This window comes from Anneissia japonica, unplaced genomic scaffold (assembly GCF_011630105.1).
Source record: "Anneissia japonica isolate Jap-2015-1 unplaced genomic scaffold, ASM1163010v1 scaffold287869_len1821871_cov162, whole genome shotgun sequence".
Lineage (NCBI taxonomy): Eukaryota > Metazoa > Echinodermata > Crinoidea > Comatulida > Comatulidae > Anneissia > Anneissia japonica.
In genome coordinates this window covers 832,337-858,245 of record NW_022741034.1, presented here as the reverse complement: position 1 = coordinate 858,245, position 25,909 = coordinate 832,337, and the positions used below count along the sequence as shown (strand labels likewise).

Genomic DNA, 25,909 nt, shown 5'->3' with positions numbered 1-25,909 from the left:
TGGCAATCTCAGCCCAAAAATTTGAATACAATTTTTTTTTTTGACTAGACAACCTTACACCCCCTCCCCACTTTTGAATCCACCACTGTAAACAACCATTTATGCAAATATGCTATAGTTACTTATGACTTGGTCAAAATATGGACAATTTAATTTTGGCCATGAATCACATGTATGTCCCAAGTAAAGGGAATATTGAAGAAATAAATTTTTGTTATTAGTAGAAACCAATTATGAATTAGTTTGTTTGCATAATTAATTCATCAACGAAATTCGGAGAAAAATGCGCTGAGCTAGCTGATGTTTAATTGAAGTCCATCTACAAAGAAATACCAAAGTGAAGTGAAAACAAAGAACATACTTATAGATTATTCTTCATTTTTGTGGCAATATTCAACGGGTTTCCTCTGTTGGCAGTTTTCAATTAGATGAAAAACACTTATCAGGTGCAGAGCAAGAACTTCCAAAATGGGCTGATGGGTTGAAGAACAGGGAGGGGCACAATCGGGGGTAACGAGGTGACACAAATTGGATCCGGATCCCTGCCACAGGGCATATTGTGCTACATAGATGACCAGACATACTCTCTACTGCATTATGAATAGTCTGCTAAATAATTAAATTAAACCATCTAAAAATTTACTTACCTTCAGTGCAAGTTGCACTGGCTAATAGGAAGAAGTGCCCTCTATGTTGACATCGACAATGAAGTTTCTGGAACTTTCCTTTAAAACAAAATTGAACAAAATCTGTTATTGCATTACAAAACCAAACACCACAATGCAAGTGTGCATAAATTATACAGTATAAATACACAAAACAACCCTACAGACACCCAACTACAGTACAGACATCCCAACGAAAACCTACAGAAATATTCCTATACACAGAAACCCACGCTAAAGCATTTTATACATTTTGAACTCACCAAGACATGTTTCTGTTCCAAAGTTGTCAATCATATCCAAGATGGGGTCCTTCTGGTGGTGATTGGGCATTACACAGGGAGACAATCCCCTACTTTTTATTCTGAAAGAATAATAATAATGCACACAAGACTAACGGCTTAAACGTCTCATCCGAAAGACGATGCAATATTGTAAGTTGTATTTCAGCCCTCCAGCTGAAACACAAGGAGAGCGGCGATTGGAATTGAACCAGGGACCTGGAGATCTCCTCGGTTCAAGGCACACATAGCATAGGTACGACCAGTTCAGCCGAATGAGCTAAGCTGCTCTCAAACTGCTCTCAGTTCGACACGCGTTTCTTCTTGTGTGGACGACATCATCTTTTGACTCTATGCATTAATGAATATTTGTTGTTATTTATTATTTTGTGGTACAGGGGCGGATCCACACATTCACCACAGCAATGGACAGACTGATGAGAAATTTAAAAAAAAACCAAAACTAATTGCAATGCTGCTGAGTGGATAGGTGGGAGAAACACGGTCAAAACCAGACTCAATAATCTAAAACATCCAAACACACAAATATTGCTCAGAAAAGTTTATTTTCATCATTTGTTATACAAAATCAGTAGAGAAATACAAAACACATACGGGCAAAAAAAACCCCCAAAAAACACGTATCTTGAGAGAGGCATGAATTACTAGGCAATTGTATCTACAAAAAGCATGCACCCCTCCCCACACACAGAAAATATACTGAGCAAATCAATTTCTTCAATAGTACCGCATATAGCCTTACTTTGCCAGGTAGCACCCACCCCCTCCCACTTAACCACCAAAACCTTCATTTGACCATTGCAGGGGCGGATCCAGAGATGTCCGAAAGGGTGGCCAAAAGTGGAGCTGATCAAAATAACACTACCCTACACTGCTCTCCCAAAATTTTTGTTTTTTAGATGCCCAAAAATAACATCCAAGGTGTTTTGGATGATCAATTTCTTCTTTTTCTTTTACTTTCCAAAGAAGGGGGGGGGAGCCTATCTAGCCCCCCCCCCCCATAAATCCACCCCTGCAATGTGGCACCCCCATCAGCTCCATGTCAATATTCCTAGATACACCAATGAAACGCGGTGAAGTATTTTATTTGCATGGAGGATACCCCCCAAAAACCAATGCAAAATCGCTAGGAAAATAGTATGCAGAATCTTAACTACTGTACTGATTAATACATTGAATGTATGGAGAGATATTCCAAGGTCTAATTTTCTGCAAAAAATTTACCATAATTTTCCAAAATGCGCAGACGGAATTCTAGGCCTAATTTATGCGCGGGCGAAGCCATATTTTACATCTGGCACCAATGCATATAATACAATATATATTTATTACCCAATTAAATTTGTGATAAAAAAAAAGGGTGTTGTTTGTACTTTTTACTCAAACCAATTTGACAGCACTCAACAGCAGAGGAAATCAAAGTTTAATGACATTGCACATGATAAAAAAATGGACCTATTTTAAATTTTCCTTTTTATTTGAAACTTAATAGGATATTTCACAATAGAACCTTTAAATATCTTAGATTTTGACAAAAGTTGGGGTAACCAAGTTCTTTTAAGGGACAGAGTATAAAAGGCTGAGTATAAAGTACTGCAAATAACAGTGTTATGAGTTGATACAAAAGCATTTGATACAAACAATCAAACTGAAGAAACTAGCTTGAGATAACGAAAGCGCATGTTTCTAAAACAAAAATCGTTAGTAAAAACAAAGCGCTATTGGTTTTATTATCGTATTTCATTTATTATTGAATAAAGGCCAACTCGGACAGCGTTGTACGAGTAGCCCAACACAATTTGTTGTCGCGTCGGGTCTATGTGAGTTAAACGCAGATGATGGTTTGCGGCTGGGACAGTCGCTTAATATTTCTCATTACTTAAGACTGTCCCCGATGACAAATCGCATTGGGCTGTCGTACGACGCTGTCTGAGTTGGCTTTAATACAGCTCATGTTTTTTTGTTTTCACCTGACAAGAATGAAGCATTTTCTGAAGTACTCAAATTACAACATGTAAGCCTAAGCTGTGTCCTCAAACAAAACTGCAAATTTATTCCTGTGTCTAGAATGAAACAGTGGAATATCTAGTAGTCTTGAAATCGGGACGGGTGCTAATGGGGGAGTGAGGATGAAGGCCTCGATTATTAACCGAGAGGGAACTTTCTCTCAAATTAAGATGATTTGCAACTACTCACACGTAATAGATTTACTTTGAACATTTCTAGGGCGTGACTGTGAGTGAGCTTTTTTATGGGGGTGGGCACATATGCCCCTGCATATCCCCTGGATATGCCACTAAAGAGATACAAACAATGATATAATTTACACTATATTGCTGTAGGAAGATATAATTTAAACAATGTTTTTGGGCTTAATTGGAAGAAGACTTGGTTCAAAGATTCATCTTACTAAACAGCTGTACATGGACTAAGCAACTGTACATGTGTCTGAGCAAGAGATAGAAGGAAAATCATGGAGGTGTTTCCTACTGCTAAACTCTTATCAAAGAATGCACCCTCAATAACCAGATGGAAGAACAGGCTTGATGGTGCTTCCAGCAGCATATTATGGTATCATGTTGACCCTACTGAGGGCTGGTAATCATTCATTCAACCTGAAGAAGCCTCTTCTAAGATTGCTCTAGCTAAGTTCCTTGCAAGTGCCAATTGTAACAGCTCTATTTTCTCATTTTCTACATGGAAAGCACCCTGAAAAAGAGAGAGATAACTATCACAACAAATTCAAGTTTGCAGGAATATTAATCATTGCTTGACTTATGTCCTAATGCAGGCAGATTCAGGGGGACAATGTGCCCACACCCTCACCCACCCCAAAAAAATCTTTCAAAATTATAAAAAAAAAAAATGTAGAAAAAAAGAAAATTATATTAAAATTTAAGTTTGTGGGTGCTATTTCCAGCCATCATAAATTTTCTTACCTCAACCCCAACAATTGGCCAGGTTGAGGTGGATTAGACCCTACTTTTGTGAAAGCCCTTGCCTGGGCCCCTCCATTGGACCTGCCACTGTAATATCCAATCCAAATATGGGAATATCAAGGGAATGGGCATAAACTACTAAAAATGACCATTAAGTTTTCATTGGAATGGAAATTTAGTTCTCTCAATTTTTGCACCACCATATATGGTCATGATGTGATGTCATCATGACAATATTTAGGCATTTTTAGATATGAAGAAGCCATACTTTGTGATGAAGGCGGTAATCGCGATCAGAATACTGTTGTGAATGGTAGTCCCGGCAGTCTTGCAGACTATGCATCAGTTCATAGGTTTGTTTACTTGATAGAATCACATCTTGAAGTTCCAGCAATGGTAGGGCATCGGTGAGGAGAGTCAGCCAAAATCTGAAAAAGAAAAACAACAAAAAAATATATTTATATACAGTAGAACCCCTATTAAGAAATACCTTTGGGACTAAAAAAAACATGCCAAAACATGACAGCTTTTGGCATGTTTTCATGCAACAGTAAACATACTGGTATATTCTTTATAATTTTATTTTTATTGATACAAAAATCAGTTACAGTAGAATTAAAATTAATTCATAGCAATAATCTGCAATACAAATATAATTCATTTTTAATATGAAATCAGTTCCTTAAGGCTCATATTGCCATATAGTTTGTGGAAAGCATTGATTTTCTACTGTCTTGTGAAATGTATTGTCAGTGATGTATTCACTACTTACAATCATTGGTGCATATGTTAATGTGTGCCTAAATAAATAATAATAATAATTAATAATAATAAAAAAAAAAAAGGAAATTAAGTGTACCATTAATATGGATTATTTGTCAATTTGACCACTTAGAAAGTGTGTTAAAAGGTATTTTGGCTTAACTCCAATAATCTTTTTCATTATGAAGGATAATGCCTAAATAAATAATAATAATAATAATAATAATAATAATAATAAAAATTTAAAAAAAACCAGAAAATTAAGTGTGTTAACCTTTTCCAGTCGTATGGCGTTGTGACGACGCCCTCTTTGACCATACTTTATAGCGAGGGGCATCGTATGTATAGATTTCATGATAATTTTTTTATAGCTAAGAGAGTGATGTAGGAGTATTTCTGTAGAGGGCCTCCTGTATTCAGACCCAAAAAATTGCCTGCACCCAGTAAAAACCCGACATTTAGTGTAGAGGATGTAATTTCTCAGCTTTGGTACAGCCTCAGGCAATGGTAATGCGGCAGACTGGAAAGAGTTAAAAGATATTTTCGCTTAACTCCAATAATCTTTTTCCTCATAAAGGGGATGCCTTAAGAGCTTATGAAAATAAAAGTTTGCAGAGATCATAAAGCCAAATATGCAGGAAACCATACAGTACTTATGGATGTTAGTACCTTATAATATGCACAGTCATTTTTCAAGTAATTGTGTATTTTTTATGTTTCTGTGTTTTCATGTTTTTTTGTTTTTTTTTCTAAATCTGTAGTGTACAAAAAGCAAATTTTGAATTTATTTTATTGCACATTGGACAAATAAATGCTGTGGATTGCAGCGAACTCACATTTACATTTCCCCCGTGTTAACTCTGGATTAGGAATTAAGACACAGCTCGAGTACTTACCTTTTCGGTGCAAGTTTGGCTGAAAGTAGGGAGAGAAGTAAAGAAGCGCCCTCTTTGAAATCACCTTGTTCATACAGGCGATGAAACTCCCTGTACTTTCCTTAAGGAGAAAATTGAACCAATCATAATCTGATATTGCAATCACATAGTCTTTTCAACTAAGTATAAACACAAACTTGCACAATTACCTTAAAAAAATGTAAACACCTAAAAACATCCCTAAACAAGCCCCATCAAATACCTCTATACAACTACAGGTCTCCCTCCAATGAAGGACCACCTCCAATTAAAGACCACTATTCTGTGGTCCCAAATTAACAAATTTTTAAAATCTTTATTATTCCAAGACCAAAGCTGCTAAACACCATGGAAACCCTAGTCCCAAAAGTTTTCTTTAATTGCCAATCATCTCAAAACACCCCGAAAAATAAATGGAACAGTCCTCCCCTTGCACCATGACCCAACAATTGCTGCCACACTTTCAGTACACAAACCCACAAGCCGTCTCCTACACACAAACTTTCATCAACCCAAACATTTCCATATATCATACACAATGCATTTTAATACATTATTTGAGCAGACTTACCAACAAACGTAAGCCTGTCACTCAAAAGCATTCCGGGTCCTAAGTTGTCAATCAAATCTAAGTTTGAGAAGTCTCCGCTCCGTGTGTACTCTGCCAGGAATTTCTCTGACAGATACGTAGCAAAAGCAGCATCTTTTGATTGCATACACCACGAGAGCGCTGAACCGAGACGGCCGTTATGCATGGCCCTCCTGCACATTACTTTACAGATGGTCTTGACTAAAAAATAAACCAAACAAGACAAAACAATTACAGAAACAAGATGGCAAAGGAACTTATAATGATCATGTCCTTAGATAAATTAATAATAATAATTGACTGTGGCCACCTAGAGATAAATGCCAGTATGACCAAGACAAAAACATATTGGTTTAAAAGTACCATATTCTGAAACATTACAACTTAAAAATGGAGTCAATATGTCTAATAAACCTTGTGAATACTATTCCTGAGATGAGGTGTTGAAAAAGAAAAAGCTTTGATGTGCTTATCCACCAAATATTGAATATTAGTATTGAACTTGTATCAGCTTAGGCACGTAACCATGTAGTAAACTTGACAAGTGTGTCATCAGAGATATGTTATCAGCTTAACACGTATAAGAAATGTATAAGAATTTTTTTGCAAGTATTTGGGAAGGTACTGAATATTCAGTACAATAACACATAAGGTTCGGGAAAAAACATAACTCCTATGATATTTTCCTGAGGTAAACCCATCAAAATAGTATTGCAGTACTCACTACTACTTGGCGATCGGATTCAACACTAGTCACTAGTCGGTGGAATAATGGTTATGACACCAGGACAGTTATATGGAGGTCATTGGTTGGATTCCCACCCGGATAACTCAGAACGAACACATGGCAAAAAACATCATTCCTAAGGCAAGACTTTTATTATTCCTAGTTTCGCATACTTATTTTTTTTTAAGATTATCGGATGGCGGAGTAAAAATAAAAATAAAATTTTGTTTTCTTATTTAGTAAATATTTTTGCAAAAATCATCCAGATGGAGGAGAATATAAAAATAAAATTTATTGGTGAATGTAAAATAGGATGTTTAAATGCTTATATACATATCTTATCTTTGTCGATTTCAAGGCAGCAGAGGGCGTAATAAAAATAATGAAAAACTTTTACTTTTTTTCCTGAAATTTCCACATTTTCGTAGCGGCTGGTGTGTTAATTGACCAAAAATAAAATTTTATTTTTATTCGAAATCATTAATATTTGCAGTCGATTTATTTTTAAGATGATTTATGCTTTGGCTTGTTACCTTGGTCCTTCATATCACGTTCTTTGCACATTTCCAACAGCTTAATTGCCTTCTTATCAGTCTGCAATGGAACCCTTTCAACCAGCAACTCTTGATAATGTCTATAAAATAATTGATAATTAATAATAAATTATAATAATAATTGATAATTAATAATTGATTAATAATTATGGAGCACAGAAAATATTTTGCATTATCTCAATGTTCTGATATTTTGAAAAATTATTATTAAATATTATTATTGTTTTTATATAATTATTAATTTTATTTTTATATATTAAATCATATTTTTCCCTGTATTTCTGTATTTATACTTACATAAACTGCAAGTACTGGCCTTTAAGTAATTATTATTTGCTTTTTTACATGGAATTTTAATTAATTTAATAATTTAGGAAAACAAATTTTTTTAATTATTTGCAATCTTTTATTTGTGTGTTCTATATTTAACTTTTCACTGTTTCTATTCTCAATATATTGCTGCCATTGTTTCTGTGTTTCCTCGTGTTGTTGTTTTTATTGAGTGGTTCTTGCATTGTTAAACTTCAATTTTGTTTTCAAAATTGCAATAAAGAATAAAAAACCATTAATACTTAGTTATACAACCATTATAACCAGTTGAAATGACATTAAAAGGCACATTAATCTAATCCTATACATCCATTCATAAATCAAATCAAAGAATCCACATTTCTTTTTGTGTAAAAAAAAAAACTGATTTGACCTATCCTACACTCCTGCATCTTACCTGCCAAATTCAGTGCAATGATCCAGGTACCCCATACATATCTGCCACATGCTATCATACAAGAAAAAATAGTACAAGTCATGATACATCAAATAAAAGATAAATATACATATATATCTAACAAATCCAAGCTTTATTTATCTTGCATATCTATTTCTAATTATGATGGACTCACATGCTAGAATACAAGATAAAATAAAGGACTGCAAGTCACTCCACAACAGATGAAAGATATAACCAATCTAAGGTATATTTTTGATAGCTCCTTATGATTATGATCAACCCTTCTACAGATAGAGTTTCAAATTTAATAAACATCCTACTAGTAACCACGATCTAAAAATCTTACTAGCAACTATCATCTGTCTTCACTAACATAAAAGCAGCGACAGCTGCATGATTTAACTGACATCACAACCATCTAGGCAGCTACGGCGGCATAATCTAACAGACTCCCCTACCATCTAGGCAGCTACAGGGGCATAATCTAACAGATGCCCCTACCATCTAGGCAGCTACGGGGGCATAATCTAACAGATGCCCCTACCACCATTAAGTGCTCTTATATAACGCTTAATGCCTTTAAAAAGCCTCTAAGCGCTTCACATTACTACCCCGGTCATTGGATGAAACACATGTAGAACACATTGAACACCAAATTAAATTATTAAATTAAATTATATTATCATTCCATAATATTGCGGCTAGTAATCAGCGCAGTTGTGTTCGAACCTACCAGGTACCCACTTTTACTCCTGGGTGGAGAGAGGCAACCATAGATAAAGTGCCTTGCCCAAGGACACAAGCGATTTGCACAGCGAGAGTTTCGAACCCCCGACCCGAGGTTGGGAGTCCAAGCCACAAGCTTCTACAAAATATACCAGACGCCCCTAAAATCTAGGTAGCTACAGTACAGGTACCTAGATAAAGTCCCTACAATCTAGGCTGCTACGGCTGCATAATCTGACGTCTTTACCACTACAGCTGCATAATATGAAGTCCCTACCATCTAGGCAACTACAGCTGCATGACCTGAAGACCTTACCATCTAGGCATCTGCGGCGGCATGATCTGAAACCTCTACCAACTAGGCAGCTGCGGCTGCATGATCTAATTTTCCCACCATCCAGGCTGCTTCGGCTGCATGATCTGATGTCTCTACCAATTAGGCAGCTATGGCTGCAGGATCTGACGTCCTTACCATCTAGACAGGAATGACTCCATGATCTAACCAACTACTCTACCGACTAAAGCTCAATAGTCTGATGTTTCTATGATTTAGGAACAGCACTCAATCTACTGTACCATCAGAAAGGAACAGTTCCATGATCTAACCAAAGTTCTCTACAACCTAAGCAACTGCAAATACACAAATAATATTCCCTACCACCTGTTGCATGATTATCTAACCAACTTTAATTGCATCTAGGCAGCTTTTACCTTTCATGTGACATAAGACTGGAGACGTATTCAAGAAGTAAAAATTCCCTCAAGTTTGAACCATAACTGAAATACAATATACAAACATTTTAAATTTACAAATTTTCATACAAAATTGAAAAGGCAAGACTTTTTTTATCATCATTATTGGCGGGTGGTGAGTTCACTAAACAAGGTATAAAAAAGTCTTGCCTAAAATACACAATTACGCATTAGTTAAAAAAAATGGAATACGCAAAAATCAGTAAAATTGCTAACAAATGAATATACAGTCCGACGTATCTTCTTTTTTGAATATTCCATGCTTATCCAAATTTCAACTGACTCACTTCTTTGCGAATGAAAATGATGCCTTATAAACTTAAGTCTCATTATGTGCAGTAAAGGGCAGAAATAACTATTAGTGTAGTCAAATGATGAACTACACTCATGGGATATGATGTACACTTGTAGAGGTTACAATTACAGGTAGCCAGGAGTTCCTCCAATAAATATAAATATAAAACCTGAGGATTTTTTGATCCAGAATCCAAGATTCTTAACAGGACATTTCCAAAGAGGTTTGCTAAAGTGGCTACCATAATCATTCTTGGCAAAGATGGCTGGATGGCTCGCTAGCTAAGTCCTTGTGATGACATCACATCATGACCATATATAGGCACATCATGACCATATATAGGCACATCATGACAATATATAGGCTCATCATGACTATTTATGAGCATACTGATAATTGGACAGAGCTTCTACATTAATTGAACTATACTTACTTGAGTTGATGTGTCTCTAGCTGGCCACAGTGATGCAGTAGGTCAGTTATATGGGCACTGAACCACCAATTATTCAAGCATGTACTATAAAAACCAGTAAGTAGATTATACAATAATTAACATTAAAATAAAACATCAATAAATTAAACATAATCAATTAAGTTTATATTCTACATTTTTCATATTCATTATTTACTTATCACTAAAACCGTAAATAACAAACTTATTACAAATTAGAAAAAAACGTTTTTTTAACCGTATTTCATAATCCCACTACCCACAATTAATAACTTTAAATATAAATTTCGAAAATTAAAATTTCAGAGAAAAATAAAATTATTTATACATGCTTATTACACGCAGCTCTAAGGCAACCTTTGACCCTTAAGATATTTACCTGCTTTCTTTAATAACTTGGTGAATATCAAATTCAAGTGCTGCAAGTAAGATGTTGTCAAACGGTGCAAGACCGATGGTGCCACCATATGCATCAATACAAGACTAAAAAATGAGAAAATATACATTAGTATACAGTAGAACCCCCTGCACTGGGACACCCAATTATGGGGACATCCCTATTAATGGAACACCTCTATATAGGGGACATCCCTTTTAAGGGGACACTTTTTTGGCCATGAAACATGAAACATGGCAGCACCCAAGTTTAAAGATATATTGTCCCATCAAAATGACAAAAAATCATAAAAAATAATTTTGAAATTAACTAAAAAAATATGTACCCTGATTTTCAAACTGGATAATTATAATAAAGATAACAAAACACTTTCAGTGACTGGAAGTCTGGAAGTGTTTCTATCATTTTTCGCTGTAAAATTATTATGGGTAAATATTTTTTAAATACCCTAATTTTTATGTTCAATTTGATCACCTTTATGTTACCTCAAAATGGGCAAGTTAATTTCAAAAATGATTTTCATTATTTTTTTTTGGTATTTTGCATGGAACAATACATTTTTAAAACGATCAAAAGGATGAACAAAAAAGAAATAAAAAGAACCCATATAATTATAATACAACAAAAAGCATTTGATTATGATTTTATGCTTTTAATTATACATCATCCAGGAGCATTTGCAAGTGGCAACCTATAGAGGCATATGTAGAGCGAAGTTGAAGAAGAATCAAATATTAACCTTTGTGTGGTATTGAAGGTCGAATGTCTTGACTGTAGGATTGGTATACAGAAGTTTGGCCACCAGCATTTGATACCAAGTTTCTGTTAAATCTCGCAACTCAATGAATACATTGTCATCACCTGCTAAAATCTAGAGAACAGAAAAGAGGTAACAATATAATCACTGGATAACCTGTATTATATCATCTTCTAAATATTTCTTGTTTAATAAAACAAATTATTCAACATCTACAACTATAGTTAGGCCAATAAAAAAAATTCTTGCATTGGCCACGTTTTGGGAAAATCCAAAAAATGGGTAGGCCGGTAGAAAAATGTGTTTATGCCTAAAAAGTAGAAAATATGCAAAAATACAACAAAGATGAATTTTAAATCTCTATTGAAGAGCAAAACAATCACATAACACTGTCGCATCGCCTACCGTTGCAAGAATAGGCCTATTCCAGCCTTTTTGTCTCATTAAATTTTTTTCCATCTGGTCAAAAAAAAAAAAAAAAAATTAAAATGCTAACTCTGAATTTCAAATTGTTTGCGTTGGTCGGGCATGGCCAACACAATAATTTTTTTTTTTTATTTGGCCTTATTTTGGCACTTCATATATGATTTATTATTATGATTATATATTTGGAATATATAAACACAATATATAAGTGTTTATATATTTGGAATCTTCTCGGGCAACTGAATCTTCTTGGGAAAGTGCCTTCTTCCTTTTGATTTTGTTTCATAAATCCATTGTTTTTAATGATCCCTGTTATTTGACTGCAAATGGAAGAAAAGAAATGTATTTTTGAATTGAATTGAATATTATCATTATCATTATTTTTATTACACACTTTACAATAATTCAAGAGCTAACAGCAAACCACGGAAGAAGTGGCGTGATGGTTAGGATGCCCATCTTTAGAACACAAGGTATTGTAGTCAATCCAGTTTGATTGCTTTTACAAGCAGTATTCTTCACTTCACTAAATCGAAAAAAAAAAAAATTTTTAATAAAAATAATAAATAAAAAAAAAAATAAATAAATAAAAATTCAGAAAAAAAGGTTATATTTTGCAGGTGGAAAACGGCGCCGCGAGAAGCTCTGTTAGAAATGGATAAGTGTGCATATTAAATGACATTATTATCATTATTATTATTATTATTATTTCTCCATCTCATAGAATTGGTTGTAGAGAATCAAGGGTTCTAAATTATAACACCCCAACACCATATAATAGGATGTAAATCAAAGAGGGCAGTATTTACTTACCCGACAGATGGTTTCTAATTCAGCGTGTGATGACAGTTCTTGATCTTCCAGGCAGTGAATGCATTGATCTTGCCAGTGGCGCCATTTCATATCAAATTCAGCGAGTGACTGTCGTGTAAATGCACCGTACACAGGCATTTTCCGAAGAAGCTCGTTGATTCTTGCGAATACCTAAATGATGTAATAGGGAACATCACATAATTGAATATTACATAAAATGAATATCGCATATGCAATCACCAAACCAAATAATGGCCATTTAAATAACACTACTTATATCGTCTCTACATACATTCGTAGTAAAAAATGTCAGTAAATATTGAAATGTGTTTTTTTCATGATTTATGACTTTATTTAAAGCTGATAACTGATGTAGTTCTTATAAATGAGTAATCCAAATATTAAATTTTTATTTTATTTTCTGAGGATTTAACTTAATATTTTTGGGTGGACTTGCATTTGGAGGATTTCTATTTCAATTGGTTGATTTTATATTAAAACCAGGTAAGTTTTCACCACCACAGTAAATACACCACATGTTAAAGAACAATACAGTAACATTGCCCATTTTTGTGCCATTCTGTTCGAACAGAGTTTGTAATTCAGAAAATTCAGAGTAGGAATTTTCGTACTATGAGGGTAGGCGCAGTGCTACATATTCAATTCAACTGCACCACCAACAAACAAGAAGACAAACTCTAAATTCCGATTGTATAGAAGCTGCCTGAACAGGCAAGCATGGCTGTAATCCGAATATATCTCGGAGGAAAATCATTGATCTTTCTTGCTTTAAAAAGAAAGTTTTATGTCGATACATTAGTTTAAACTTTTTCTTTCTTGCCTGATTTAAAATTTTTATAGTAATTTGGAGGATTTCAAAATACAATTTTAAGTGTTTATAAAATAAGAAAGATCGTTGGTAATGACGTCATCGTTATAAATTGTATTCGTACAATAACGAGTTCATGATTGGGAGATAATATTGTATAATTAAGACAGTAACAGTTCGACTTACCCCATGGACATCTCTCTGCTGACTTGGATGCAAAGTAAGCAAGTTTCTCGCTTCAGCTATTCTTCCTTGAAGTACATAAATATAAATCTGGATACAGAAAAAAAATCATAAATATTGAAGAAAATGTTTGCAGAACTAATAAACTAATAAAATTTTTTACTTGGACATCTTCTTACATATTCTGTAAATGATTTATTAAAAAATATGAATATCATGCTCTATCGAGACACATGTCAAAGCAATAGCTAACACTATATTCAGCTAACATCTGTGCTAAGTTGTCAATACATGTAAAATATTTTATATTACCAAAATGTGTTTATCTAACCCTAATAGCTGACGTCTCTTGTCAGCCAAGCGCAGGTGAGGAGGTGATGTCCGGAGAGGGATGCCGATGAGCTACACAGCTTACATGAACATGTATTGGACAAAAGGAAGCAACAGTGACTGCTGCACCACAAGTTGTGAAAGGGTATACCAAACCAACTATCCACTGCCGCCCTGACTGGACCTCGCAAAAGTGTTGCAAATGAGGGGTGTCAGTATCATCACGAATAAGTGATGAGAGAGGGGAATTGTTACAGAAAACGTTATGGAGCATTTCTCCAGCACTAATCCAACCCAACTCACAAAGGAGATGTGAGTTGAAATCCTGAAACTCTCTACTACTAGTATTTAAGGAGATGACACTGAACAAGTGTAAGAATAATATTCAAAATAAATCAGGACTGGTCAAATGTCCGGCAATGGGTCGAAGGCCATATGTTGCTGATGGTACCACAAAACTAGGAGCATATTAAGGGGCATATTAATGGCAATTTTTGCACATGCAGAAATGCCCCTGCTTTTCAAATGGTCAAGGTGACCATTAAACTTCCTCCCCTTTTAGTCTTATTACAAAATAAACTATAACAAAGAACATACCATTAAGCTGATGGGGGAGGTACACAAAAATGGACTAAATCCTGCATACCTCTGATAAGTTGTTAAAGAAAAATAGCATTAAGCATTCTGTTATTTTTTTTACTCACTGCATTCCAGTATTCTGGTGATTGTGTTGGGTTTGGTAGCCTAAGAATCTCCTTGGCTAAGCGATCACCCTGATCAAAGTGCCACTTCACCCAGTCTAGCAACTGCTGGAGTGTCCCACCTACAATCACATAAAATATATAAAAAAAAAAACTATAAGCAAGATACTAGCCATTTATCATTCACTACTGGAGTCTAAAGATGATTTAAACTTACTACCTCAGTTTTTTTCTCACCTAAACTTTATGAAGGACTGTCTGCTCATTGTACACTTTGTCCGATATTGCATGCTCTACTTCGAAAGCACTATTATTTCTTGGAATGTTATAAAATTGCTAAGCCCACCAACTACATTACATCCAATTTCCAGCACTACCAACATTTCCCCAGGCAAAAACTGATTTTGAATGAGTAGCACAGCTAGTTTTTAAAATACATTCAGGAAAGAAAAGCAGTTTTGAATTAGGCATGCCATGTTGAAAAACCATTTTATTTGACCATCCCTATAGTATTATAGGCCATAGTCAAATTTGCATTACGCACACCACCCCCCCCCCTTCCCAAAATTGGTAGAATTTCTGCTCTCCTTGTGTTTCAAGTGGAGGGCAGGAAATACAAGTTTCAAAAGCGCATCGTCTTTTGGATGAGTCGTTTAAGCCGTTGGTCCGGTGTGAAAAATGGCCCATGTGCACATTAAAGAACATAGTACACTCTTCGGAAAAAAAAAATGTAGGGGATTGTCTCCCGGTGTAATGCCCAATATCACGCTGAAGAAATCCAATCAAATCCACATACATCTCAAAACAGCTTCCGAAAAACCTACCCGGCAATGTCTCCACAAACATGATCTCGCAAAGACTCCATAGAAGACCAATCATTTGGAACACTTCACATTGAATAGAATATTCCTCACACACTGCTTCCCCATGCTTTGGATCTATCAAATAGACAAACGATGCGTCAGAATAAAAACACATAATATATGTAATAAAAAAAGAATCTCTGTGGTGAAACATGAAAACCTTAAACAATTAAATTGCCAATTCAAGAGATCAAGTAAGTTATCAATATCAAGTGAAACATATATTTTTATTATGTTATACTTTTAAATTATGTTATATTTTTTTTACTATGCAATACATAAATCTATCAGCCTATTCTCTTTGAAAAATTAATTTAAACAAAGAATATGGAAGCTCTATTATTTATGTATCAGATTGAAAAACAAATACGTTCTTTTTAAAGTATTAAAGGTAGGCTCCGGAGGAAAAACAAATTTTGATATGATGTATAACTGATTTTTCTACGATGCAAAAAGCATATTTGACGAAAAACTACAGAATGGTAATTGAAAGGCAGATTTTTGAATATTTAGAAACTGGGGGATAGTGGCAAATTACCACCTCTTTTCAGCTTTTTACCCCAGTTTTTTAATATTCGAAATCTGTGTCTCATTAACCGTTCCCAAATTTTTTGTCAAATATGCTTTTCGTGTCTCAGAAAAATTAGTTGTAAAACATATCAAAAAATGATTTCCTACACAGCCTGACTATAATGTTTAACAACGTACATAAACCTGCTTAAGAAGCAATTAAAATTTTGATATTAATATAATATTAAAATATATCAGATCAAACATATTCATTATCTATAAAGATAATTATAATTGAATTATTTTGTTATAATCTATACTACATTATATAATCATTATCAAGTGGTCTGGATGATGTATATTCACCTTAAAAGTTTTTAACAAGTTTGTTACAGAATTTAACAATTAGCAATACCTGTTTGGTGAGACTCTATGTAAGATGTCAGGTGGCCTGCGAATTCATTTGCCATCTGTGTGAGCTTCGAAAATGATACAGCACGCGCTAAGACGTAGCACTGCAATCTTACGTAATTCTATTGGTCGCTGATTGAAACGCAGGGAACACCAAGCATAAGAGATAAAGCAATTTTTTTGAGCAACATACCTTGACTTGCTTTACGAAGATTCTGTACGCACGCTGCTATGATAGATCGGTACTTCCTACTGAATTTCACCAAGCTAGGGAGCACAATATAACAGCTTAAATAACAAGTACTTCTATTGTAAAGTATTTATCTGTATTTAACATTTTTGTCTATATTCTGCATTTGCTTATTTTCTGTAAGGGTGGTAGAACAATTACAAGCAATTTTATTTTTCGTTGTATCTTATTTATCTTATTATGATATGTTTCAGTTGTATAATATATATTACTATATTGATAATTCTGATGGAAATACATATTGAATATATTTAGTATTGAGTATGTCTCATAAGCTTAAATATAAAATTTAAAAAAATGCAAATAACATCACTTACTGTGATTTCTTAGCTGTGTCTACTGATTCTGGTTCATATGTCTGTAGTGACTGGAATATGTCTATAACAAAACGCACAAAAACGGAATATAAGTTGTTTATATGTTTTTTAATATAGCACCCTATAATCATCTCTCAGAGGACTATTACACACAAATGTAATGAATACGGAAAGGTAAATTTAATAGTAAAAAGATATTTTTTAGTTGGTCCTTAAACATAGTCAAGGGCATTGATCCTTCAATATTTGGAGCTGGTTCCATAAAAGTGGTGCACGGGCATAAAAATAATGATAGCAATATTTTGTTTTACGGTAGATGTTACAGGTAACACTACATTCTCATCTCATCATCAGCATTGTTATCATCACTATGCGCTAGTTATGCACCTGGTTTTAATAAATATTGGCTACACTGTGTTTCCACTGCAAGCGCTACATTGCATAGCTCTCTTTGAACCAAATATGGAGGGCTTCTCGGGTCCCCCCTCCCCACCACCCAGCAGATCTGCAAGCTTGATAACTGATAAGGAAGCAATTCAGGTGTTATGATAACAGATATGATAATTGAAGCACTAAACCTAGCCCAGATGATCAAATTATATTTATTTTATTTGACAAATGCATGATGACATCCCATCATGACCATATGTATAGGCACATCATGACTACATTTGGCAAAGACGAGCCAAACCAGTCACTCGTCGCAAATCGTGTTTCAGAGAATGGGTAAAACATGCCAGAATGTCAAATTTTTAAAAATCTATTTTATTGCACTAAACTAACATTTATATAATGCTAATGTTGTTATTTTCCCTATTTTTAATTTTTAAACAACACTTTCTTAAGGATTTGATGATAGATTCTGCGTGAGAAATGCCCGAAATCACAAATTTTGAAGGCTGATTTCTCATATATTGTTCTTTAAACAGCTGTATGTTTAAACGCTTTTAAATTCATAAGGAAATGTCGGATTTGAATGTTTTTACCATTTTATAGCGCTTATTTTACTCTTTAATCCAGTATTAATAACTCAAAATTGATTTTTGCGACGAGTGACTGGTTTGGCTTGTCTTTGCCACATATATGGGCATACAACAGTTTTTTTGTCAAAGAAAATCCGATAATCTGGACATGGTTTTATGATGAAATTCCAACATGGCCTAAATATGGTCATGATGGCAACACATCATGACCATATATGGGCACATCATGACCATATATAGGCATATCATGACTATATATGGGCATACAACTTTTTTTCTCCAAGAAAATTTGATAGTCTGGACAGAGTTTTCAGACGAAATTCCAACATGGCTGAAATGTGGTCACGGTGACATCACTTCTTCATGACCATATATAGGCACATAATGACTATTATATGGGCACACCACAGCACTCCAACATGGTTACATTTCCAGCATTCAACTTACTGTATGATTCACTGACTAATTTCCTGGTCTCCGGATTCTGCATGTCCACTTCCCACTTAAAAAAGTGGATCATTGAGGGTGCATTCAGCTGTGATGAGTAAGTACCATGTTCTACCAGAGAGAAAAAAAAAAAGAATCTTTGTAAAATTATTGATAAAGTTTGTAGAGCAACCATTTTAACCACAAAATTTCAACTCCACTAAATGAAAATTTCTGAGTATGTGATATTTCTCACCTTCCTTTTCTATGAAGCATTTCTTTCCTACGCCAGCATGAAGGAGAAGCTGATGGCCTAGTCCCCAGCATGCAGATAAGCCATGCGTTGCTGCATCCTCATCTGGTATACACTGCATCAACAATGTAAAACAAAAAATACAAATTGTCAAGCTCTTTTGATGCTATTGAGTTTTAGTTAGTCGCAGAGTCTTATATCTTTACTCAACTTTAACTTAAGAAAGCATGTTTGTTACAAATCAAATTTCCTTATCCTTACATAGTAGGCCTAGCTAGTGTTAATCATTGTGTAATTATTAAATGGAAAATGCTTTGAAAAAGACAAAATATAAGTTTCTTAAAAATTGCACCTAGCCCTAAATGCCTAGCTGTATGTAGTCAGTAAAAATCATAATGGTAATAATATTTATCATAATAATAGTATTTATCAATCATAATAATCATATAATATAATCATAATCAATATAATATTCTAATTAACAATAATGTGACAATAACCATAACAATCATGACAACAAAATGTCAGTGACACAAATAATCATCCTGATCACATCATGGTCATAATAAAATTCATAAAAAGATAATTAATCATTATCACAATAATCATAAATTATAACAGTGACAAAACCGACAGTGATGAAAATGACAATAATAAAAGCTAATGATCAGATCATAAATAACTGCAATCAATAACCATAATATTCGTAATAATAATACTTATAAACTAATAATTTTAATAAAAATTATTATAATAATCATAATATTAACATCTTTATCAGACTAATCACAACAATAATATTTATAATCATAATTAACAACTAATATTCATAAATATGGAATAATAATCACAATAAACACAATCTTGTAATAATCATAATCACAATATTCATGAATAATTATCAACTTACAGTATCATAATCATAAATAATATTCACAATAACATAATCATGAACATAATCATGTAACAGTTAGTAACAATCATAAGCCCCTTTAAGACAGACCTGCAATACCGCAATATTGTGGTAAACAGGCCGGCATAGCCTAGGTTTCTGTCTGAAAGGCTCAATACGGCAATATGCCGGCTTACTTTAAGGCCGCTTTGCACCCTAGTAATATATTGCCGCAATATTGCTGTAAAGGTTATTGGCTTACTCTGTCTGAAAGGGTCGTCTACTTGATATTGCAGCAATCAAGCCAGTGTGTGCATTTATATGCATAAACAAACAAGGTTTAAGTTGAAAACAATTGCGCAGCGGTATTTAAACTGCCAATATTATATTACGCCAGTAGGAACCTTTTTAGCCAAAAAAGCATTAGATTACCGCAATATTAATATATATTATTGCGGTAACTAAGAGACAAAGAGTAGGCTATGTGGCCCTACATTCTAAGAAGAGCATGACAAGGACCGGGGTGGGCCTAGTCTAGGCTTCCTGTGCAGTGGGCCCTCCTCACAACTCAATCACTCACTCAGTGTCTGCCTGTAGTGTGAATCAGTCAGTCAGCACTGTCTCAGCCTCGCCTAGGCTTTCACTTACTAAAAAATACTAACAAAATGGCCAAACAAAATCTAGAGTTTTGGGTATTGCTAACATTAATATTGAACGAATAATTCCGATAAAATAAACTGTCAAAAAATTTCAAAATAATATCTCAAACTGGAAGATACTCACAAACACAGGTGCTTCTCGCTCGGGATCGTAAGCCGCCATCTTGTTTTTAGACAGCAAATACATTTTTACAGTATGCTAACAGGATTTATTACGAATATTTTGTTCTAAATAAGGCCAAAAATACTACCAGAATGGCACAAAATAAAGTTTAATATTGTATAAAATAATTTAATAAACAATCTAATTATTTTCTTTAAAGTTTAATCGAATCTATTTTGAATATGCTTAAATTTCAGTAGCTTAGGTAGTTTTGTAATGGCGGGTAATTTGTTGGAAAACATTTTTTGGCTCTGTACTAATATTATTTGAGGTTTGTACACAAACAAACACATAGGTGATGTTACTTGATCCATAAATAGATAATTTAGAATGCCATTACATTATATTTATTAATATAAACCTAGCCCTAGACGTTTTACCATAATGTGTTATTACTTCTAGGCCTCCTAGCTTCTGCTAGGCCTAGTGAGGCCTTGCTGAGTCGGTTGGAGATGAGTGAGTGCGAGAGGCGGAGCTGATTGTAGTAATGTAGTCTAGGCCTGGGCCTAAGTTTATGTTTGATAATTTTTTTTATGATTTAATTTTAAAGCTTTCCTTATTTCTAGCCATCCAAAGCAAGATGCTCCCTCACAATGAATTCTTATTTATGGACTAGGCCTAGGCTAGGCTACATGTTTTTTATTTTGCTGTTAGCCTAGGCTAGGCCTAGGCCTACATTTATTTGTTCAATTTACAAATTAAATTTCCCAAGCCTAACTAATTAACATTAATTGGGTATTTTATGTTCAGGATTGATTGATTCATTGACTTTTGAAAGCATGATGAAGGTGTCCAAACTCTCACTAAAAGGAAAATTGTCATTGAAGAGGGGCAAGTCGGATGGCGAGACGAATGTGAAAGACTCTCATGAAGAAATTCAACAGTAAGATATATGATTAATACACAATTAATTTGCCAGCAAGGTGGGCCTGTAGCTTGGTTGGAGGTTAAGATGCTGGTCTTCACCAGTACCAGGTTCCTGGGTTCAAATCCTGTGGAACAGGATTTTTTTTCTCCATGATTAAAAACATGTCCATGTAATTTAAACAAAAATTGGTTTAGAGCATATTAACACAGCTTCTTTACTTTGCCAATTCAGTTCATAGCTCCATATTGTTTTATTAATACTTTCTATTTTTAAAGCAGCCATGAAGATAACTTGCAGACTAGCCTAATGGAGAGCATTGAGCCCCCACCGCCCTATAGTGGCCTGCAGAATCTTGGCAATACTTGCTTCTTCAACAGTGTTGTCCAGGCACTGCGCTACACCCCTGGATTCCAGGAAGGTATCAAGAAGCTAGCACACCTTGTAAGGGACCTGGATGAGCTAGAAGTGGATGAGAATGGCGATGATGACACGCCAGGTGTTACCACTCACATGCGATTTCTTGGACAACTTGATAAGTTGTTCCGCTCAATGCAGAAGGTGGAGGAACACTATCTGGAGGAGTTTGAGATGAGATCCTCTTTATCTGTCTATCCGGAATACCTGCTGAACATCCTCAAGTATGAAAAACTTTGCCCGTAAACCCTTGAATATAGACTCTTTGAGTGAGTGCCGCAGCGCTTATTCAAGAGTACATATTACCCTATGTATAAGGAAACACTTTGAAAAACAGGTTTTTTAAAAAGAATTCGCCACGCCAATGTTTATTTACTTCCCAATTATATAAATTTAAAGCATATATACTGTTTATATTCACCAACAAAATTTTAATTTTATTTTCTCTGTGGATGTTTTTGGCAAATCTATTTGCTAAATAAGAAAACAACATTTTATTTTTATTTTTTACACCCGCCTCTGACGATCTATAAAAAATAAGTTTGCAAAACAAGATATAGAAAAAGTCTTTCCTTATGATCGAGTATGATTTAGTCACTTTTAATCCATTTGAAAGCAAACGCTTAGCCATTGGCTGCTATATAAAAATGTTTTTTTTTTTATGTTTACACACCAAAATATATATAATTATAATATTTTTTTGTTTGTGTTTGTTAAGGAAAATAAAACCAATGTTTGAAGGCTTCCTCCAACATGATGCACAAGAGCTTCTCTGCTGCTTCCTTAGTATCGTCCAAGATGGCTGCCACGAGTTAGAATCAAGACTCAAAGACAAATCTAGTAACACAGAAAGTCTAACAAGCAGAATTTCACTACAGGCAGATTGTTCGCCAAAGGGCAGGCTACTGGGAGGGAAGAAGCCCGTAAAAAATGAACCCAGTAGTGGATCGGAGCATCTTCCAAGGCCTAGCAGTAGCTCTGTCACTAGAAAGATTCAACTGGGGAAAGGAAATGGCGAATTTGTATCGCATGCTGGCGAGAATGCTGAAAGACAAGTGAAGAAAAAAACACTTGGTATACGAAGGTTCAAAAGACCGGCCAATCAGACAACCATATCTATGTTTGGCGTCACACCCGAAAACAGCATAGCACAGAATGGTGTGGAAGCTATGGATACTGTATGTAATGCTGCCAAGAAAATTAAAGTCGAACCAGACGATAATACATCAACATTAGGTTCTAAAACCAAACGTAGAAAGAGTAATGCTAAGGTGAAAAATGAACAAGCAAAGGAAAATAAACATGAATTGGAGGTTAGAACTGAAGAAAATAAATTAGAAACACAAGGACTGAATGAGATGTGTGATTTAGAACACACAAAAGCATCAACATCCGTGATGGAGGTTATGGATGCACCACCATCTGAAACTGTGTCAATGGGAAATGATGCTTCTTGCCCTTCTGCATCAGATACCAATCACCTACGCTTGGTTGAGCGTCTCTTCCAAGGGCTGGTTGTCATGAGAACACGATGCAGTGAATGTGAAAACTTCAATGAGCGTACAGAAGACTTTCAGGAAGTTGGTCTACCTGTGCAGAAGATGTCTGATGGAGGTGCCAGTCAATCAAATGGTGAGATTGCTTTCTATGGGGTTGGGGTGGTGGTGGTCAGCCTTCAAACCTAGGGTCATGGGTCAAAATTATCACCTTAAGATATCATTGTTTCAAAATAAGATTTTAGAACACAAATACCTGTTATTGGTGAGTCTTATTTTAAAATATTCATTACAATATGGGGAGCGAGGTATGAAGTGGGGTAGACTGGGACGGATGCAGGGGGTGAAAATTGTATTAAGAAAAATTATGTTGATATGAATTACGGTAATATTTTAAAATTTTTGGGCAACTAGAGGTCCATATTCTCCAAACGTTTGCACCTCAGCCCCAACCATGGTGGGGCTTAGGTGTTGTGGACTCGCACACACCCCCTACCACCAAATTCTTCTGCATCCACCCCAGGTAAAGAGGACTTGGGATGGAATGCAAGTACATTAATGAATTCTGCCGTATTTGGCTCAATGTGCAAACCACTCATCTGTATCTTAAAGCCATCACTTGAACACTGATTATTCTTGCAGATCCTGACTTAACACCTGCTAACTTGTCTCTAAGCTGGGCCTTGGCAGAGTACACCTGCACTGAGCGGCTGACTGACAAGAACAAGTACTTCTGTGAGCGTTGCATGCATCACAGCGAAGCTGAGCGCTCGGTCTTATTCCACAAACTGCCATCAGTTTTAATATTCCACCTCAAGAGATTCTCAACCATCTTTTCTGGGTAAGTGTTCTAAGGAGGAGGAAGGTGGGTTCATCACCAAAAATTGACATCTGGAGAAATAAATTTGTTAACTTTCAGACACTCAGTAGAACAGTCTACTTACAAGTATCAAAAGCAGGAATAATTACATCACATTAAATATTACATCGCTATATAAAACTACATTATTCTTAAATAATTATCTTCAATTATTTGTTTTTTACAGTATAAATATTTTTCTACATTATTATACCTTTTAGGTTTTATCCAGAAGGTTCCGTGTCAAAAGTCAATACACACCTTGCAACCCCATTGACCCTCATGCTGACCCCATGGTGCAGTACTGAATGTGAGCAGCGCCACCAGCAGTATGAACTCTATGCAATCGTGATGCACAGTGGTGTCACTAGTTCGAGTGGACATTACGTATGCTATGCTCAGGTACCCACATACAGTCTGAAACCCGTGGGGAGAGAAGACGATGAGCAGCCAGGCACGGTCAAGCCTAATAAATCAAAGTGGGCTAGATTTGACGACGACATGGTAGAGGTTTTGTCCGAAGAAGATATGCTGGCTATTCTTTGTCCCATAACCACCGTCAGCCACACTTCAACTCCTTATCTACTTTTTTATCGAGAAGTTACTACATGACACCTTGTACAGTATTTAAGCTATCCATAGACCATTTAGTAATGCAGGTATCTAGGAATAAATTAATTCCTATTAAATGTTGGTTTCAAAAATGAAATATTAATTTAAATTTTTATATTTTAGAAAGATTGATTATAGTATTAAATATATGATTCCAGTATAGTCAATTCTGTACGAGTGGTATTTTTGTATACTGTATTAATAAATGATAATAAAAAAGTGTGTTTTTATTTCATTATTCAAGTAATCTCACCTTGGTGATCATTATTGTTGAGCATGTGGTCAAGTATTACTCTCATACATATTTTTTTTAAATTCCACATCAAATTAAAGACAATCAGGACCATTTTCAGATTTTCCTGTCCAGTTTTAAATTCCACAGCTGTACCTGCAATTTTTAGCAACCCATATCTTGCATTCTTTCAGATGAGATGTTTAAGCCGTTGTTTCCGTGTGCATTTATGGCTCATGTGCACGTTAAAGAACGCGGTACACTCTTTGGAAAAGAGTAGGGGATTGTCTCCCGGTGTACTGCGAAATTATCACCAGAAGGTCCCCACTACTTTCATGGGCTATCCTTGATGTTCACACCGAATAAATCTAATCCAATCACACACCACCACCTTGAATCAAACATCAAAGTTATGATGAACCCTGGCTCTCACGATTGTAATCTTTGATTAAAGCTCTATTAGGTAGCAAGTCCTCAATGATATATCCCCGAGCCCTGGCTTTAGCCAGTTATTGGGGGGGGGGGGTCAATATGAAGTTTTCAAACATGCACTCACGGTCACGTGTTTGCCTAGTTCTTTCAATTATTTTTCTGAGTGAATTGTGTCCTTTGTACCATGTTGTGCTTTTTTTAATTGTTTTGAAAATATACTTGTAGTGCTCGTAATTTCCTTGGTGATTAATGCTGTAAAACAAGACTTGGTGTGCGCACTATAAACGCCCATACCAGTACCAGTTTAAATAAATAGGCATAATTCAAAATTCCATTAAAAAAAAGTTTTATAAAACTACATTATAATATATTTATTCAATTTTCCCCCAATATTCTGTACAAGTTTTCAATACTGAGGGAAGGGAA

At 35.0% G+C, this 25,909-nt stretch overlaps 2 protein-coding genes across 5 annotated transcripts; one reads left to right on the top strand and one right to left on the bottom strand.

The window, feature by feature from the left end:
- Positions 1-1,493: 1,493 nt before the first annotated feature.
- Positions 1,494-20,653, bottom strand: LOC117118474 (nuclear pore complex protein Nup85-like). Its single transcript, XM_033263065.1, has 19 exons — positions 20,532-20,653; positions 18,860-18,971; positions 18,625-18,735; positions 17,195-17,255; positions 16,821-16,894; positions 15,668-15,781; positions 14,847-14,965; positions 13,816-13,902; positions 12,801-12,971; positions 11,544-11,675; positions 10,787-10,890; positions 10,390-10,473; positions 9,620-9,685; positions 8,180-8,230; positions 7,432-7,532; positions 6,154-6,372; positions 5,565-5,664; positions 4,175-4,334; positions 1,494-3,676 (listed from the first exon to the last, which is right to left on the bottom strand). The coding sequence occupies exons 1-19, from the start codon at positions 20,592-20,594 to the stop codon at positions 3,578-3,580; spliced, it is 2,028 nt and encodes a 675-aa protein (XP_033118956.1). The 5' UTR covers positions 20,595-20,653; the 3' UTR covers positions 1,494-3,577.
- Positions 20,401-25,038, top strand: LOC117118475 (ubiquitin carboxyl-terminal hydrolase 1-like). 4 transcript variants are annotated; one of them, XM_033263067.1, is made up of 6 exons: positions 20,401-20,558; positions 21,321-21,453; positions 21,714-22,076; positions 22,571-23,484; positions 23,991-24,189; positions 24,429-25,038. In XM_033263067.1, exons 2-6 carry the CDS (start codon positions 21,350-21,352, stop codon positions 24,817-24,819), a joined length of 1,971 nt encoding a protein of 656 aa, XP_033118958.1. In that variant the 5' UTR covers positions 20,401-20,558; positions 21,321-21,349; the 3' UTR covers positions 24,820-25,038. The 4 variants fall into 4 exon arrangements, with proteins under 4 accessions (XP_033118958.1, XP_033118959.1, XP_033118960.1 ...); XM_033263068.1 differs by having other exon boundaries at positions 20,401-20,601; XM_033263069.1 differs by lacking the exon at positions 20,401-20,558 and adding an exon at positions 20,753-20,841 and having other exon boundaries at positions 21,717-22,076.
- Positions 25,039-25,909: the final 871 nt, after the last annotated feature.

Coding starts and splice junctions, on each gene's coding strand:
- LOC117118474 (XM_033263065.1), bottom strand. CDS start 20,594: ATGTATTTGCTGTCTAAAAACAAGATGGCGGCTTACGATCCCGAGCGA. Junction 8,231..9,619: donor AGTCTTATGTCACATGAAAG/GTAAAAGCTGCC, acceptor CTTGTATGATAG/CATGTGGCAGATATGTATGG. Junction 7,533..8,179: donor CATTGCACTGAATTTGGCAG/GTAAGATGCAGG, acceptor ATTATTTTATAG/ACATTATCAAGAGTTGCTGG.
- LOC117118475 (XM_033263067.1), top strand. CDS start 21,350: ATGATGAAGGTGTCCAAACTCTCACTAAAAGGAAAATTGTCATTGAAG. Junction 23,485..23,990: donor AGGTGCCAGTCAATCAAATG/GTGAGATTGCTT, acceptor TTATTCTTGCAG/ATCCTGACTTAACACCTGCT. Junction 24,190..24,428: donor TTCTCAACCATCTTTTCTGG/GTAAGTGTTCTA, acceptor TATACCTTTTAG/GTTTTATCCAGAAGGTTCCG.